General features: G+C 48.1%; 1 protein-coding gene across 1 annotated transcript in view; it reads right to left on the bottom strand.

Moving 5' to 3' along the window:
- Positions 1–5,114: 5,114 nt before the first annotated feature.
- The window catches only part of ndufb9 (NADH:ubiquinone oxidoreductase subunit B9), an 11,079-nt gene continuing 1,401 nt past the window's right edge, over positions 5,115–14,792 (bottom strand). The window contains exons 3-4 of the mRNA XM_080516418.1: positions 11,421–11,534; positions 5,115–5,312 (exon numbers count right to left, since the gene is read on the bottom strand). Of these exons, the coding sequence (XP_080372544.1) occupies positions 5,181–5,312; positions 11,421–11,534 (246 nt within the window). The 3' untranslated portion in view covers positions 5,115–5,180. The remainder of the gene's footprint in view (positions 5,313–11,420; positions 11,535–14,792) is intronic.

Genomic DNA, 14,792 nt, shown 5'->3' with positions numbered 1-14,792 from the left:
TGATTGAATTACTGGGTTCGAACAGAAAAGTTAGTTGTGAAAGCTTTGCAGGCTTCAGCGCTGGTCTCTGTCCACCGAGGTCTCTGTCCACCGAGGTCTCTGTCCACCGAGGTCTCTGTCCACCGAGGTCTCTGTCCACCGAGGTCTCTCTCTGAGCCATCCAGGAACAAAGAGCCCAGAAAAACTGCTGGAATGTTGTTTTGTTCTTTTGGGTGTCCTCCACCAGATGCTGGTGCAGTGGGTTCCTTCTGATGTAGGACAAAGCCAGACCTCATGTGGCTGAAGTGTATCAACACTCCTGGTCTCCTGAAGCATCGCTAAAAAGTTGATCCTCATGAACTGGAAATCCAAAAGTAATCTGAATGTAAAGTTATTAAAAAACTTCCTCCTAGACCACATCACATTGGAGAGAATGTTTGTTTGTAGGAAAAATCATTTGGCACAATTTGAATTGACATGGTCCCCAATAATTAAATACACCACGTAGCCCTGTGGGGGGGGTGGTGGTTCCACCTTGGGGCTCTTGGGGCCATCTGTGGCTGGGGCGTCGTGGCTTGGGTGGTTGGCGGCCCTGCGGTCTGGGGGGGTGCTGGCATCTATCCTGGGGAGTGGCGGCCTGGCCTGGGGGGCGCTGGGGAGGTTGCGTGGGGGAGGATCTGCTCTGGGTGGGGTGGGGGTGCTGGGCGTCGGGCCCTGGCCGGGCTGCCTGGCCGGGGCGGGCGGGTGTGGGGCTTCGGAGCCTTGGGGGCTGGGTGCCCTCCCCTTCCTGGTGGGGGTGCCCGCTGCGGCGCCGGGGGTGGGTCCTCCCTCCGCCCCCCTCCCCCCCGCTAGGGAAGGGTTGGCCCATGCTGCCATGCTCCGGGTCTGGCTGGCCCCTGGATCGGGGGGAGACGGAGAGCAGTGGGGCTCCGGGTTTAGATGGACAGCTGACTGGAGATGATCCCGGGGGGGTTTATATGGGAGATTGTCCGGGGATGTGTGTGTGTGTGTATAAGTGTCTGTGTGTGTGTGTGGATGCAAGTGTGGATGGGTGTGTACGGGTGGGTGTGTGTAAGTGTCTGCGTGTGTTTGTGTTTGTGTGTGTGGGGGGGCGGTGAATGTGAGTGTGGATGAGTGCGTGCGGGGGGGTGTATTCTATATATAAGTATGGGTGTCGTCTTGTGTGAGTATGTGAGGGGGGGGGGGGTCTACGCTCCCTAGCCGCTGGCCTCCAGCCGGGCTCGTGCTGGGCCATGTGGGTCTTAGATTGCTCTTCGGCCGTCGGGTGGGGTGGGGGGGGCTTCCTGTCCGGGTCCTCTTGTGGTGCCTTGTCAGAGCGGGTGTTGGTCCCCGTGCTCCAGGCCGGCCACTTGGGGGTGGGGCGGGGCGGCTCGGGGGGTCCAGCTGGGCCAAGTCCTAGCGACGGGGGGACCTTCTCCCTCTCAGCCCCCCCTACCTTACCTCACCTTACCTCATTCAACAATAGGGGCCAGTGGACGGGGCCTAGGGTGGGGGGGTCCAGGCCACTTAACTGTGGTCTGCCCCTCCCCCGACTTTGCGCCGCCCACAATTTTAACTACACTTAGTCACGCAGGGTCTTGAGGGGATCAGCTGGCTTTCGGGGTTCTGCTGCTGGGCAGCGGTAGAACGCCCCCCCCCCCCCCCCGCTACCCCTCAATTTTAAACCGCACCCTAGACACACACATTGCACCACCTCTTCAAAACACAAATACACATCTCTACATGCATCCATCCTGGGGTTGGAGGGTGGCTGTCCTCCGGCCAGGCCTGGCTGGACCTTCGTTCTTCCTGGTCTGGGGGGGGGGGGGGGGGGGGGGGGGGGCTGGTCTGGGGCTCGGCGGCTGGGGCCTTTTCTGTCCCGCTGGGGTTGGGGGGGTGGTGGGGGGATGGCCCCCGGGGGTGCGGCGGGCTCCGCTGTCCCCCCGGGGGGGCTCCCTGTTGTTGCTCAGGCTGGTTTAATTTCATGGCAGTTGGAAAATATTTGGATCACTGTGATTATTGTATTTTAATGAAAAGAAAAAGAAAAAGAAAAATGTATATAGCACTAACAAGGGTATTGTATGTATCTCCCCACCAAGTCTATCTCTCTGTCTTTCCTCTCCTCTCCCCTCCTCTCCCTTCCTCTCCTCTCCCTTCCTCTCCTTGTTACGGCCGAGAGCCGGTGCGTGGGGCTTGAACCCAGAAGCAGACCAGGAAGCAGAGCAGGTGCAATTTGCAGTGGTTTTATTGTGAACCAGGACCTGGGGGAAGAGGAAGAGGAGACTCCAGGATGCAGAATACGCAGGCGGAAGGACGGCAGCAGGGAGGTGCTGCACGGCGAGGGGGCTGGGCGAGGACGCTTGTGGAGGAAGCCGTGGAATGCCTTCACACATGTTACTCCGACAAGGGACACAATCTTCTGGCACCGGACCTCCTCCCTGCAGGGTTTAAGAAGTGGGAGTAATCAATCAGTTGATTACCTGCAGGAGCGTCAAAGAAGGCAGATCCGGTGCTGGAGCGAGGTGTGGATCCTCACACTCCTCTCCTCTCCTCTCCTCTCCTCTCCTCTCCTCTCCTCTCCTCTCCCCTCCCCTCCTCTCTTCTCCTCTCCCCTCCTCTCTTCTCCTCTCCTCTCCTCTCCTCTCCTCTCCCCTCCTCTCCTCTCCCCTCCCCTCCTTCTCTTCTCCTCTCCGCTCCTCTCCTCTCCTCTCCTCTCCCCTCCTCTCTTCTCCTCTCCTCTTCCCTCCTCTCCTCTCCTCTCCCCTCCTCTCCTCTCCCCTCCTCTCTTCTCCTCTCCTCTCCTCTCCTCCTCTCCCCTCCCCCCCTCTCCTCTCCTCTCCTCTCCCCTCCCCTCCCCTCCTCTCTTCTCCTCTCCCCTCCTCTCTTCTCCTGTCCTCTCCTCTCCTCTCTTCTCCTCTCCCCTCCTCTCCCCTCCCCTCTTCTCCTCTCCTCTCCTCTCCTCTCCTCTCCCCTCCTCTCTTCTCCTCTCCTCTTCCCTCCTCTCCTCTCCTCTCCCCTCCTCTCCTCTCCCCTCCTCTCTTCTCCTCTCCTCTCCTCTCCTCCTCTCCCCTCCCCCCCTCTCCTCTCCTCTCCTCTCCCCTCCCCTCCCCTCCCCTCCTCTCTTCTCCTCTCCTCTTCCCTCCTCTCCTCTCCTCTCCCCTCCTCTCCTCTCCCCTCCTCTCTCTCCTCTCCTCTCCTCCTCTCCCCTCCCCCCCCTCTCCTCTCCTCTCCTCTCCCCTCCCCTCCCCTCCTCTCTTCTCCTCTCCCCTCCTCTCTTCTCCTGTCCTCTCCTCTCCTCTCTTCTCCTCTCCCCTCCTCTCCCCTCCCCTCTTCTCCTCTCCTCTCCTCTCCTCTCCTCTCCCCTCCTCTCTTCTCCTCTCCTCTCCTCTTCCCTCCTCTCCTCTCCTCTCCCCTCCTCTCTTCTCCTCTCCTCTCCCCTCCCCCCCTCTCCTCTCCTCTCCTCTCCCCTCCCCTCCCCTCCTCTCTTCTCCTCTCCCCTCCTCTCTTCTCCTGTCCTCTCCTCTCCTCTCTTCTCCTCTCCCCTCCTCTCCCCTCCCCTCTTCTCCTCTCCTCTCCTCTCCTCTCCTCTCCTCTCCTCTCCTCTCCTCCATCCTTTCACCCCAACTGGTCCACAGAATTCCTCCACCTCTGACTCTGGTTTCTACAAAGTTTCTCCCTGTTGGGGGAGTTTTTCTTTCCACAGTCACAAACACACCTGCTGCTCATGTGGATGTTGGGCTTTTCTATTTTCTCTATAAAAGCACATTGGAATGACTGTAATGTATATAAAAGTCTTTTTTTTAATGAAAAACAAAAAGAGTTCTTCATGATGAAGGTGTTGATGCTCTGGACTGGCCGTTCCCAGACCTGAATCCAGTTGAGCACATCAGGGACATCATGTCTGGTTCGGTGTTCCACAGACGGTCCAGGAGTTACTGATGCTTTCATCCAAGTGTGGGAGGAGATCCCTCAGCACAACATCCGCCGCCTCGTCGGAAGCATGCAATGTGACTCTACACTTTTGATAGGATTCCAAATCCAGATCTCCATGGGATAATCATTTTGATTTACATTGATAATTTATTTTAATCTTATTTTGCTCTCTACAATATATTGAATAAAGATTTTCACCTGCAATATTTCATTGAGATGTAGGATGTATTATTTTAGTGTTCCCTTTATTTTTGTGGACAGTGTAATAACGCGTTAGATTACTCGTTACTGAAAAAACTGGCCCATGTGAGAAGAACGTGTTACTAATTAAAGCATTACAGACATCACTGATATGAATACATTTATTTGTCCCATAATTAATTTCATCCAGTCACGTTTCAGTCACATATGTAGTACTAAGAGAACAAAGTGTACTCTGTCATCGGCAACAATAGAACTAACACAGTAAACCGGATTAATTGCATTTACTTTGATTAGAAGGGAAGAAGTTATTATAATGAATTAATATATATACTAGTATATAGTATACTATTACTATTATTATTATTATTACTGATATATATATTGTTGTTATTTTATTGCTACCATATTGTTGTTATATTATTGCTACCATTATTAGTAGTACTATACACGAGTATTATACACTATTTCACATTATTATCTGTATTACTGTTATTATATAATGCCTACTTCTAATGGCTCTGCCTCTGCACCTTACTATTTATTTATCTTGCTTTTATCTCCTGCTTCTTTCTAAGTGCCCAGGTTCCGTTCTGTTTTACTTTATGTCTTATACCCAGATATTTTTATATTTTACTTTTATTTCTATTCTATTGTATTTGATAATATTCGTATGTACCAGATTGCTGCAACAAAACAATTTCCCTTCGGGGATGAATAAAGTAATTATCTATCTATATAGTCCATGAAGCCAAATTTGATTACTGAACCAGTAAAATAACAGTACATTGATAAATATTTAAATAAAAAGATTGACATTTCTTTCTTCAGATTTGAACAGCAACTCCTGGTGCAAAGCAGTGAAAAAGTCTCACTTCTGTTTCACTCCATTGTTGTAAGAAGTGAAGGGACTCGTTTAAAGGTTCAAAGTTTGAGTATTGTCGCACACCTTGTGAGGTCACGCCACAGAACTGTTGTGAGAAGAACACAAAGACACATGGCCCGTTGTACAATTTATTAGAAGCGTTTGAGGTACTAAGTGGAACATTTACAGGACGTGGTGTAAATCACATGGGGCGCTCTCGGGGGCGGGTGACGTACTGCCACCACAGAGGGGGGAGCTCGCCCTCCTGGCGTGCCGGAGGAAGTGCCTCGGTCTTGGGTCCGTGGGTCGGGGTCTCGGCCTCCAGCTGGGCCACCTTGAAGCAAAGAAACATTTTATGGACAAGCGGTCAGTTTGTGTAATAGAGACATGCATATCGGGTTTACAGTTTTAATTTAATGTATACATTTGCTTATTCATGATTTTACTTCCTTATATTAAGAACATTATTTCTCTTGCCACTTTCATGAAATTTCAAATCTTTTTTCTGATGCTTCAAGTCACTTTGTCATGTTAATACTTGTTTTAATCCATTCAGCTTCACAATCATACTTTGCAGACCTTTAAAATGCTTCAACTTGTTCTTACAGTTTCAATCATGTGTAAAGCTTTTTAAATTGTAATAAACTATTAAAGGTGTTGTAAATATAAAGTCTAATCTGTTGTGTGGTTGGCAGGAGACTCTAAACTGGCTGGAAAGGAGTTGATGTAGTTAAACACAATGTAAGATTTTGAACCTTGAATACAAACAGTCAAATTGATCCTTTATTGTTCCACATTCCTGTTCCCAATCTGACACCATCCATCCATCCATTGTCTACCGCTTTATCCGGGGCCGGGTCACGGAGGCAGCAGTCTGAGCAGAGTTGCCCAGACTTCCCTCGCCCTAGACACTTCCTCCAGCTCCTCCGGTGGCACCCCAAGGTGTTCCCAGGCCAGCCGAGAGACATAGTCCCTCCAGGGTGTCCTGGGTCTGCCCCGAGGCCTCCTACCGGAGGGACATGCCCGGAACACCTCCCTAGGGAGGCGTCCGGGGGGCATCCGAAATAGATGCCCGAGCCACCTCAGCTGGCTCCTCTCCATGTGGAGGAGCAGCGGCTCTACTCCGAGCTCCTCCCTGGTGACTGAGCTCCTCACCCTATCTCTAAGGGTGACTGAGCTCCTCACCCTATCTCTAAGGGTGACTGAGCTCCTCACCCTATCTCTAAGGGTGACTGAGCTCCTCACCCTATCTCTAAGGGTGACTGAGCTCCTCACCCTATCTCTAAGGATGACTGAGCTCCTCACCCTATCTCTAAGGGTGACTGAGCTCCTCACCCTATCTCTAAGGGTGACTGAGCTCCTTACCCTATCTCTAAGGGTGACTGAGCTCCTCACCCTATCTCTAAGGGTGACTGAGCTCCTCCCCCTATCTCTAAGGGTGACTGAGCTCCTCACCCTATCTCTAAGGGTGACTGAGCTCCTCACCCTATCTCTAAGGGTGACTGAGCTCCTCCCCCTATCTCTAAGGGTGACTGAGCTCCTCACCCTATCTCTAAGGGTGACTGAGCTCCTCACCCTATCTCTAAGGCTGAGGCCCAGCCACCCTACGGAGGAAGCTCATTTCAGCCGCTTGTATCCGGGATCTGGTTCTTTCGGTCATGACCCATAGTTCATGACCATAGGTGAGGGTAGGAACGAAGATCGACCGGTAAATCGAGAGCTTCGCCTTTTGGCTCAGCTCCTTCTTCACCACGACGGACCGATACAACGTCTGCATAACTGCAGACGCTGCACCGATCCGCCTGTCGATCTCACGCTCCATCTTTCCCCCACTCGTGAACAAGACCCCAAGATACTTGAACTCCTCCACTTGGGACAAGGGCACTCCACCGAGTCAATCTGTCAATCTGTCAATCTGACACATGACATTGAAAATGCAGTTTCAGGTTTTCTCCAAATCCTATGTTGAGTCCTAGGAGTTGTCTCTGCAGGGTGGATGAGTCACGGTTGTCATAGTGAGTTCACTTGGCTGCATCCGTCTGGACTGACTCCTCTGGTTCCTCAGCGTCATGAGGAGTGAACCTCCTGTCAGTCACTCCTGCACGAGGAGGTGAGGCACCTGGCGCACCGCGAGTGCAGCATGAGTCCCGTGAGGAGTAGAACAGTGATCGCCAAATACGTCAGACCCATAAAATACCCCATGTCTGATTAATATCCTCTTAAAACCGGTCTCATGTCCGAATTGTCACTTTTTTCGTGGAGTCAGGAAATCTGCTCCACAGTCTGCAGGCCGCGAGGAGGCTCTGGAAGTAGCATTGCAGCTATCCAACTTCTCATGCCAACGTGTCGCTGTTTGGACTAATTTTACGCTCAAAACTCCACAAAGCCTCTCGGTGGATATGATTAAAGACGTTGTCCAGCGAGGCGCTGCTCTGCTGGCAGAGGTCACAGTTTTAAAGCAGCAGCTGGCCGAGGAGAACGGCTCTGACATCAGGAGCTGCTCCGCGCTGGAACAGCTGAGTCACTCCTCAGGGAAGTCGCGTCCTCCTTCATGCAAAACTCCCTGAAAACAGTCCCAATCATCTGCCAAGCGTTACATCTGGAAACATTGCTGTTTGTCAGGCTTTGCTAAATCCTTTCCCCAGGAATGAATCAAGTGATTCTGCAGTTTATTTTTTCTTAATAATAATAATGCTGCACTGGTACATACACACATCACTTATCTTGATGCTCAAAAGATGCTTCTACGCTGCATTATGCTTCATGCCATACTTGACGGTGGTAAAACTACAGAGGTGGCCACAGCTGCCCTGGGGCACACTGACCGAAGCCAGGCTGCCAATTTGCACCACTGGCCCCAAACATTCACTCTCACACTGCATTCACACAGGCAGTTCGGGGTTCAGTATCTTGCCCAAGGACACTTCGGCACATGGGCGGAGATGGGAATTGAACCTGCAACATTCTGATTGGGAGATGACTGCTCTACCAACCGAGCCACGCCATCATAAGATAAGATAGTGGAGTGATGTACTCGTAACATTCAGCTCTTAAGGACTCATGAGGAAAGGAAAGTCAAGGAATGTGCAAACCGTTAGAATAGAGGAATCTTATATACAGAGACGATCAAATAGGACTATAAGGTAAGATAAAAATCACAAACTATAATAAAGTATAATAAGTTCTACAGTAAAATATACAATAGGATGAGATACAAGGAGAATAAACTATGATGGGGGGGGCAAAGTGTAGGATGAGTACAATAAACATACTATAGTAAGAAAATATATATACCAGTGTTGGCAGTGCAGGGTCAGTCCTAAGTGGTCAATTAGTGGCGTAGATAAAGTGGCGTAGATAAAGTGGCGTAGATAAAGTGACGTAAAGTGGCGTAGATAAAGTGTCGTAGATAAAGTGACGTAGATAAAGTGACGTAGATAAGGTGACGTAGATAAGGTGACGTAGATAAAGTGGCGTAGATAAAGTGACGTAAAGTGGCGTAGATAAAGTGGCGTAGATAAAGTGACGTAAAGTGGCGTAGATAAAGTGGCGTAGATAAAGTGGCGTAGATAAAGTGGCGTAGATAAAGTGGCGTAGATAAAGTGACGTAAAGTGGCGTAGATAAAGTGGCGTAGATAAAGTGACGTAGATAAAGTGACGTAGATAAGGTGACGTAGATAAGGTGACGTAGATAAGGTGACGTAGATAAAGTGGCGTAGATAAAGTGACGTAAAGTGGCGTAGATAAAGTGGCGTAGATAAAGTGGCGTAGATAAAGTGGCGTAGATAAAGTGGCGTAGATAAAGTGGCGTAAAGTGGCGTAGATAAAGTGGCGTAGATAAAGTGACGTAGATAAAGTGACGTAGATAAAGTGGCGTAGATAAAGTGACGTAAAGTGGCGTAGATAAAGTGGCGTAGATAAAGTGACGTAGATAAAGTGACGTAGATAAGGTGGCGTAGATAAGGTGACGTAGATAAGGTGACGTAGATAAAGTGGCGTAGATAAAGTGACGTAAAGTGGCGTAGATAAAGTGGCGTAGATAAAGTGACGTAAAGTGGCGTAGATAAAGTGACGTAGATAAAGTGGCGTAGATAAAGTGGCGTAGATAAAGTGACGTAAAGTGGCGTAGATAAAGTGACGTAGATAAAGTGACGTAGATAAAGTGACGTAGATAAAGTGACGTAGATAAAGTGACGTAGATAAAGTGACGTAGATAAGGTGACGTAGATAAGGTGACGTAGATAAGGTGACCTAGATAAAGTGACGTAGATGAAGTGACGTAGATAAAGTGACGTAGATAAAGTGACGTAGATAAAGTGACGTAGATAAAGTGACGTAGATAAAGTGACGTAGATAAAGTGGCGTAGATAAAGTGACGTAGATAAAGTGACGTAGATAAAGTGGCGTAGATAAAGTGACGTAGATAAAGTGACGTAGATAAAGTGACGTAGATAAAGTGACGTAGATAAAGTGGCGTAGATAAAGTGACGTAGATAAAGTGGCGTAGATAATGTGACGTAGATAAAGTGGCGTAGATAAAGTGGCGTAGATAAAGTGACGTAGATAAAGTGGCGTAGATAAAGTGGCGTAGATAAAGTGGCGTAGATAAAGTGACGTAGATAAAGTGACGTAGATAAAGTGACGTAGATAAAGTGGCGTAGATAAAGTGACGTAGATAATGTGACGTAGATAAAGTGGCGTAGATAAAGTGGCGTAGATAAAGTGGCGTAGATAAAGTGGCGTAGATAAAGTGACGTAGATAATGTGACGTAGATAAAGTGGCGTAGATAAAGTGGCGTAGATAAAGTGACGTAGATAAAGTGGCGTAGATAAAGTGACGTAGATAAAGTGACGTAGATAAAGTGACGTAGATAAAGTGACGTAAAGTGGCGTAGATAAAGTGGCGTAGATAAAGTGACGTAGATAAAGTGACGTAGATAAGGTGACGTAGATAAGGTGACGTAGATAAAGTGACGTAGATAAAGTGACGTAGATAAAGTGACGTAGATAAAGTGGCGTAGATAAGGTGACGTAGATAAAGTGACGTAGATAAAGTGACGTAGATAAGGTGACGTAGATAAGGTGACGTAGATAAAGTGACGTAGATAAAGTGACGTAGATAAAGTGACGTAGATAAAGTGACGTAGATAAAGTGACGTAGATAAGGTGACGTAGATAAGGTGACGTAGATAAGGTGACCTAGATAAAGTGACGTAGATGAAGTGACGTAGATAAAGTGACGTAGATAAAGTGACGTAGATAAAGTGACGTAGATAAAGTGACGTAGATAAAGTGACGTAGATAAAGTGGCGTAGATAAAGTGACGTAGATAAAGTGACGTAGATAAAGTGGCGTAGATAAAGTGACGTAGATAAAGTGACGTAGATAAAGTGACGTAGATAAAGTGACGTAGATAAAGTGGCGTAGATAAAGTGACGTAGATAAAGTGGCGTAGATAATGTGACGTAGATAAAGTGGCGTAGATAAAGTGGCGTAGATAAAGTGACGTAGATAAAGTGGCGTAGATAAAGTGGCGTAGATAAAGTGGCGTAGATAAAGTGACGTAGATAAAGTGACGTAGATAAAGTGACGTAGATAAAGTGGCGTAGATAAAGTGACGTAGATAATGTGACGTAGATAAAGTGGCGTAGATAAAGTGGCGTAGATAAAGTGGCGTAGATAAAGTGGCGTAGATAAAGTGACGTAGATAATGTGACGTAGATAAAGTGGCGTAGATAAAGTGGCGTAGATAAAGTGACGTAGATAAAGTGGCGTAGATAAAGTGACGTAGATAAAGTGACGTAGATAAAGTGACGTAGATAAAGTGACGTAAAGTGGCGTAGATAAAGTGGCGTAGATAAAGTGACGTAGATAAAGTGACGTAGATAAGGTGACGTAGATAAGGTGACGTAGATAAAGTGACGTAGATAAAGTGACGTAGATAAAGTGACGTAGATAAAGTGGCGTAGATAAGGTGACGTAGATAAAGTGACGTAGATAAAGTGACGTAGATAAGGTGACGTAGATAAGGTGACGTAGATAAAGTGACGTAGATAAAGTGACGTAGATAAAGTGACGTAGATAAAGTGACGTAGATAAGGTGACGTAGATAAAGTGACGTAGATAAAGTGACGTAGATAAAGTGACGTAGATAAAGTGACGTAGATAAAGTGACGTAGATAAAGTGGCGTAGATAAAGTGACGTAGATAAAGTGACGTAGATAAAGTGACGTAGATAAGGTGACGTAGATAAAGTGACGTAGATAAGGTGACGTAGATAAGGTGACGTAGATAAGGTGACGTAGATAAAGTGGGATAGCTGCAGGGGTTATTGCACATACTGTTGCTGCTACTTCATCATCAACATCAACATCAATCCTTTGTCCTTCAGGGTTTGACAGGGAAGGTTTCCATGGCTGATGCAGCAGAGATTCTAACACACCTCTTTGTCCCAGCTCTCCATCCTCAGCTTCTTCCACTGCTCCCTCTTGGAGAAGTAGTCCGGGTACATGGCCTTCTCCGAGGGGTGCCAGTGGTCCAGCACCCACTCTGGGACCTGCAAAGTCACAGCAGAGCGTCAGGTTTCCATGAACACCTACCTTTTAAGAGCTCTACATGAACAAAACCCCACCAAGGCCCTGGTGTCTAATAACTTCTAGATGAAGTGTTTTCAGAGGTCAAGTCCAGTCTTTTAATGGTCACAAACAATGATACACAGCATAATGTACAGTGGAACCTCTGCACCGAGCAGACACATCGCTGTGCACTGACATATTTAACTGTGAACACACTGTGAAGAGCAGACACCTGCCAAACGTGGACCAGGGACAGGTTTTCCTGGGGAGTTTAAAGCCGAGGAGATGCTGAAATGGCCAAAATACTTGGATTAGACCAGATTATTAGAATATTCAGGCTGCAGGTGATACATGCTTGCCTCCACACTACACTCCGGGCTCGTTCTGTAACGTAACGATCCCAAACCCCCCCCCAGAGCGTCGGAGCCTCGCCCACAGGGTGGATCACCAGGTTGACATCACACATACTTAAGTTTCACTTTAAAGCAGAGAACATGAGGCCTGTGGGCCAAAACCCATCTGGCCCCACCAAGCAAGGAGGCTTTAAAGAGTTATACACTTTTTTTTTTTTTTTGACATTTCATTGTATTTTGTACCACAATTTAATTAAAATCCACTTTATGTTGAAATTGTAATCATTTTCAGTACCGACTGTTTGATCTTGTAAAAATATAGACAATTTCATTACATACACTGTGACCAAACAAAGAAAATCTGAAGTGTAAATTTAAAGGTTATTATAGCAATATTTTACCAGTCTGGTCACTCAGGATGAAACTGGACTGTATGTGGTCCCTGAAATAAATAAAATCTTATTTAATAATTACCTTGTATACATCTTATCTCCACTCCCCCTTGAATGGTGGTGGGGGGGTTTGAGTGCCCGGTTGATCCTCAGCGCTATGTTGTCGGTGGGTTTTATATCGCATCACCTTCAAAACACTATTACTATATCTGCACATCAACATTTCTGTCCAACTTTGTCATTAGTCCAGTGTTTTGTTTTTAATTAGCCTTCCGAGTTCCGAATGCCAAATCCCTCTTTGTGAACTTCAGCTCATAGTTCACCCAGTAAACTTGCTCTTTGTTGATGAACCTGCACCAGAACGGTAGCTAGATGTCTTCTGCTCTAAATGAGGGGCTACTTCACATTTGATTTGAAATGCTTCTTGATGAAAAATCACTTTTTCAGGAGGTCCGAGTCGGCAAGAAGAATCACTTTCACTTTCATATCCTGGGAGTGGAACTGCCTGGCGAGCAGGAAGTGAACGTCTGGACCACACTTTAAACATCGGCTTGAATGGACATCAATCCACTGCCACACTGCAGCAGGAGCAGCAGGAGGAGCAGCAGGAGGAGGAGGAGGAGGAGCAGCAGGAGGAGGAGGAGGAGGAGGAGGAGGAGGAGCAGCAAGAGGAGGAGGAGGAGCAGCAAGAGGAGGAGGAGCAGCAGGAGGAGGAGGAGGAGGGGGAGGAGCAGGAGGAGGAGGAGGAGCAGCAAGAGGAGGAGGAGGAGCAACAAGAGGAGGAGGAGGAGCAGCAAGAGGAGCAGGAGGAGCAGCAAGAGGAGGAGCAGGAGGGGGAGGAGCAGGAGGAGGAGGAGGAGCAGCAAGAGGAGGAGGAGGAGCAACAAGAGGAGGAGGAGGAGCAGCAGGAGGAGGAGGAGGAGCAGCAAGAGGAGGAGGAGCAGCAGCAGGAGGAGGAGGAGGAGCAGCAGGAGGAGGAGGAGGAGCAGCAGGAGGAGGAGGAGGAGCAGCAAGAGGAGGAGGAGCAGCAAGAGGAGGAGGAGCAGCAGGAGGAGGAGGAGGAGCAGCAGGAGGAGGAGCAACAAGAGGAGGAGGAGGAGCAGCAAGAGGAGCAGGAGGAGGAGGAGGAGCAGCAGGAGGAGGAGGAGCAGCAAGAGGAGGAGGAGGAGCAGGAGGAGGAGGAGGAGCAACAAGAGGAGGAGGAGGAGCAGGAGGAGGAGGAGGAGCAACAAGAGGAGGAGGAGCAGCAAGAGGAGCAGGAGGAGGAGGAGGAGCAGCAGGAGGAGGAGCAGCAAGAGGAGGAGGAAGGGGAGGAGCAGCAGGAGGAGGAGGAGAAGCAAGAGGAGGAGGAGGAGCAGCAGCAGGAGGAGGAGCAGCAAGAGGAGCAAGAAGCGTGCAGTAGGAGGAGGAGGAGGAGCAGCAGGAGCAGGCGTGGGAGGAGGAGCAGAAGGAGGGGGCAGCAGCAGGAGGTGCGGGGGGAGGAGGAAGAGGAGTGCAGAAGGGGAAGGAGGAGTGGGAGGAGACGAGAGCAGCAGGAGGAGAAGCAGAAGAGAGCAGCAGGAGGAGCAGGAGGAGGAGGAGCATGAGGAAAAGGAGGAGCAGAAGAGAGCAGCAGGAGGAGCAGGAGGAGGAGGAGCAGGAGCAGGCGTGGGAGGAGGAGCAGAAGGAGGGGGCAGCAGCAGGAGGTGCGGGGGGAGGAGGAAGAGGAGTGCAGAAGGGGAAGGAGGAGTGGGAGGAGACGAGAGCAGCAGGAGGAGAAGCAGAAGAGAGCAGCAGGAGGAGCAGCATGAGGAAAAGGAGGAGCAGAAGAGAGCAGCAGGAGGAGAAGGAGAAGGAGGAGCAGCTGAGCATGCTAACAAAGTTTGTTCAATTGAGCTGAAATGTATACAGCCTCACGGAGCTGCTGTGAGATTTCTTATATATATATATATATATATATATATATATTATATATATATATATATATATATATATATATATATATATATGCACACACATTTTTTTAAACATTTCACTGCATTTTGTGCAGAATATTTTAATCGGTAAACACCGATGTTTAAATTCAATATTAAGACTTTTTAAGACTGTATCAGGAATGACATGGTAACTTTGCTGCTCAATCATGGGAACAAAAAAATCATAATCACGATTATTTTGGGCAATATTGAAATATTGAAATGGCGATAATGTCTTTGAATTTGGAACAGCATTTATTGAACATGTTTAAAAAAGACTCTTAAATATAAAATAAAAATGTCTTGTAGTGTAGCAGTAAAAAAATAAACCGTTGTATTGCACTCAATGTTTTGAAAACAATAAATAAATAAAATAAGAGATAGATATACTTCAATAAATACTTTGTGTTGATCAGTTAAGTTCATAATTGAAGTAGTTAATGTTGGGCGGTGGGGAACTTTATTTTGTAGAGAGGTGGGTTTTCCAGTCGGAAGTATTTTGGTGTTACAGTGTGTGCTCTCTCATGTTGAGAGAGAGA

Source organism: Blennius ocellaris, assembly GCF_963422515.1.
Source record: "Blennius ocellaris genome assembly, chromosome: 20".
Taxonomy (NCBI): domain Eukaryota; kingdom Metazoa; phylum Chordata; class Actinopteri; order Blenniiformes; family Blenniidae; genus Blennius; species Blennius ocellaris.
Note: the sequence above shows the minus strand (reverse complement) of the source record. Positions and strands in the feature narration are given on the sequence as shown.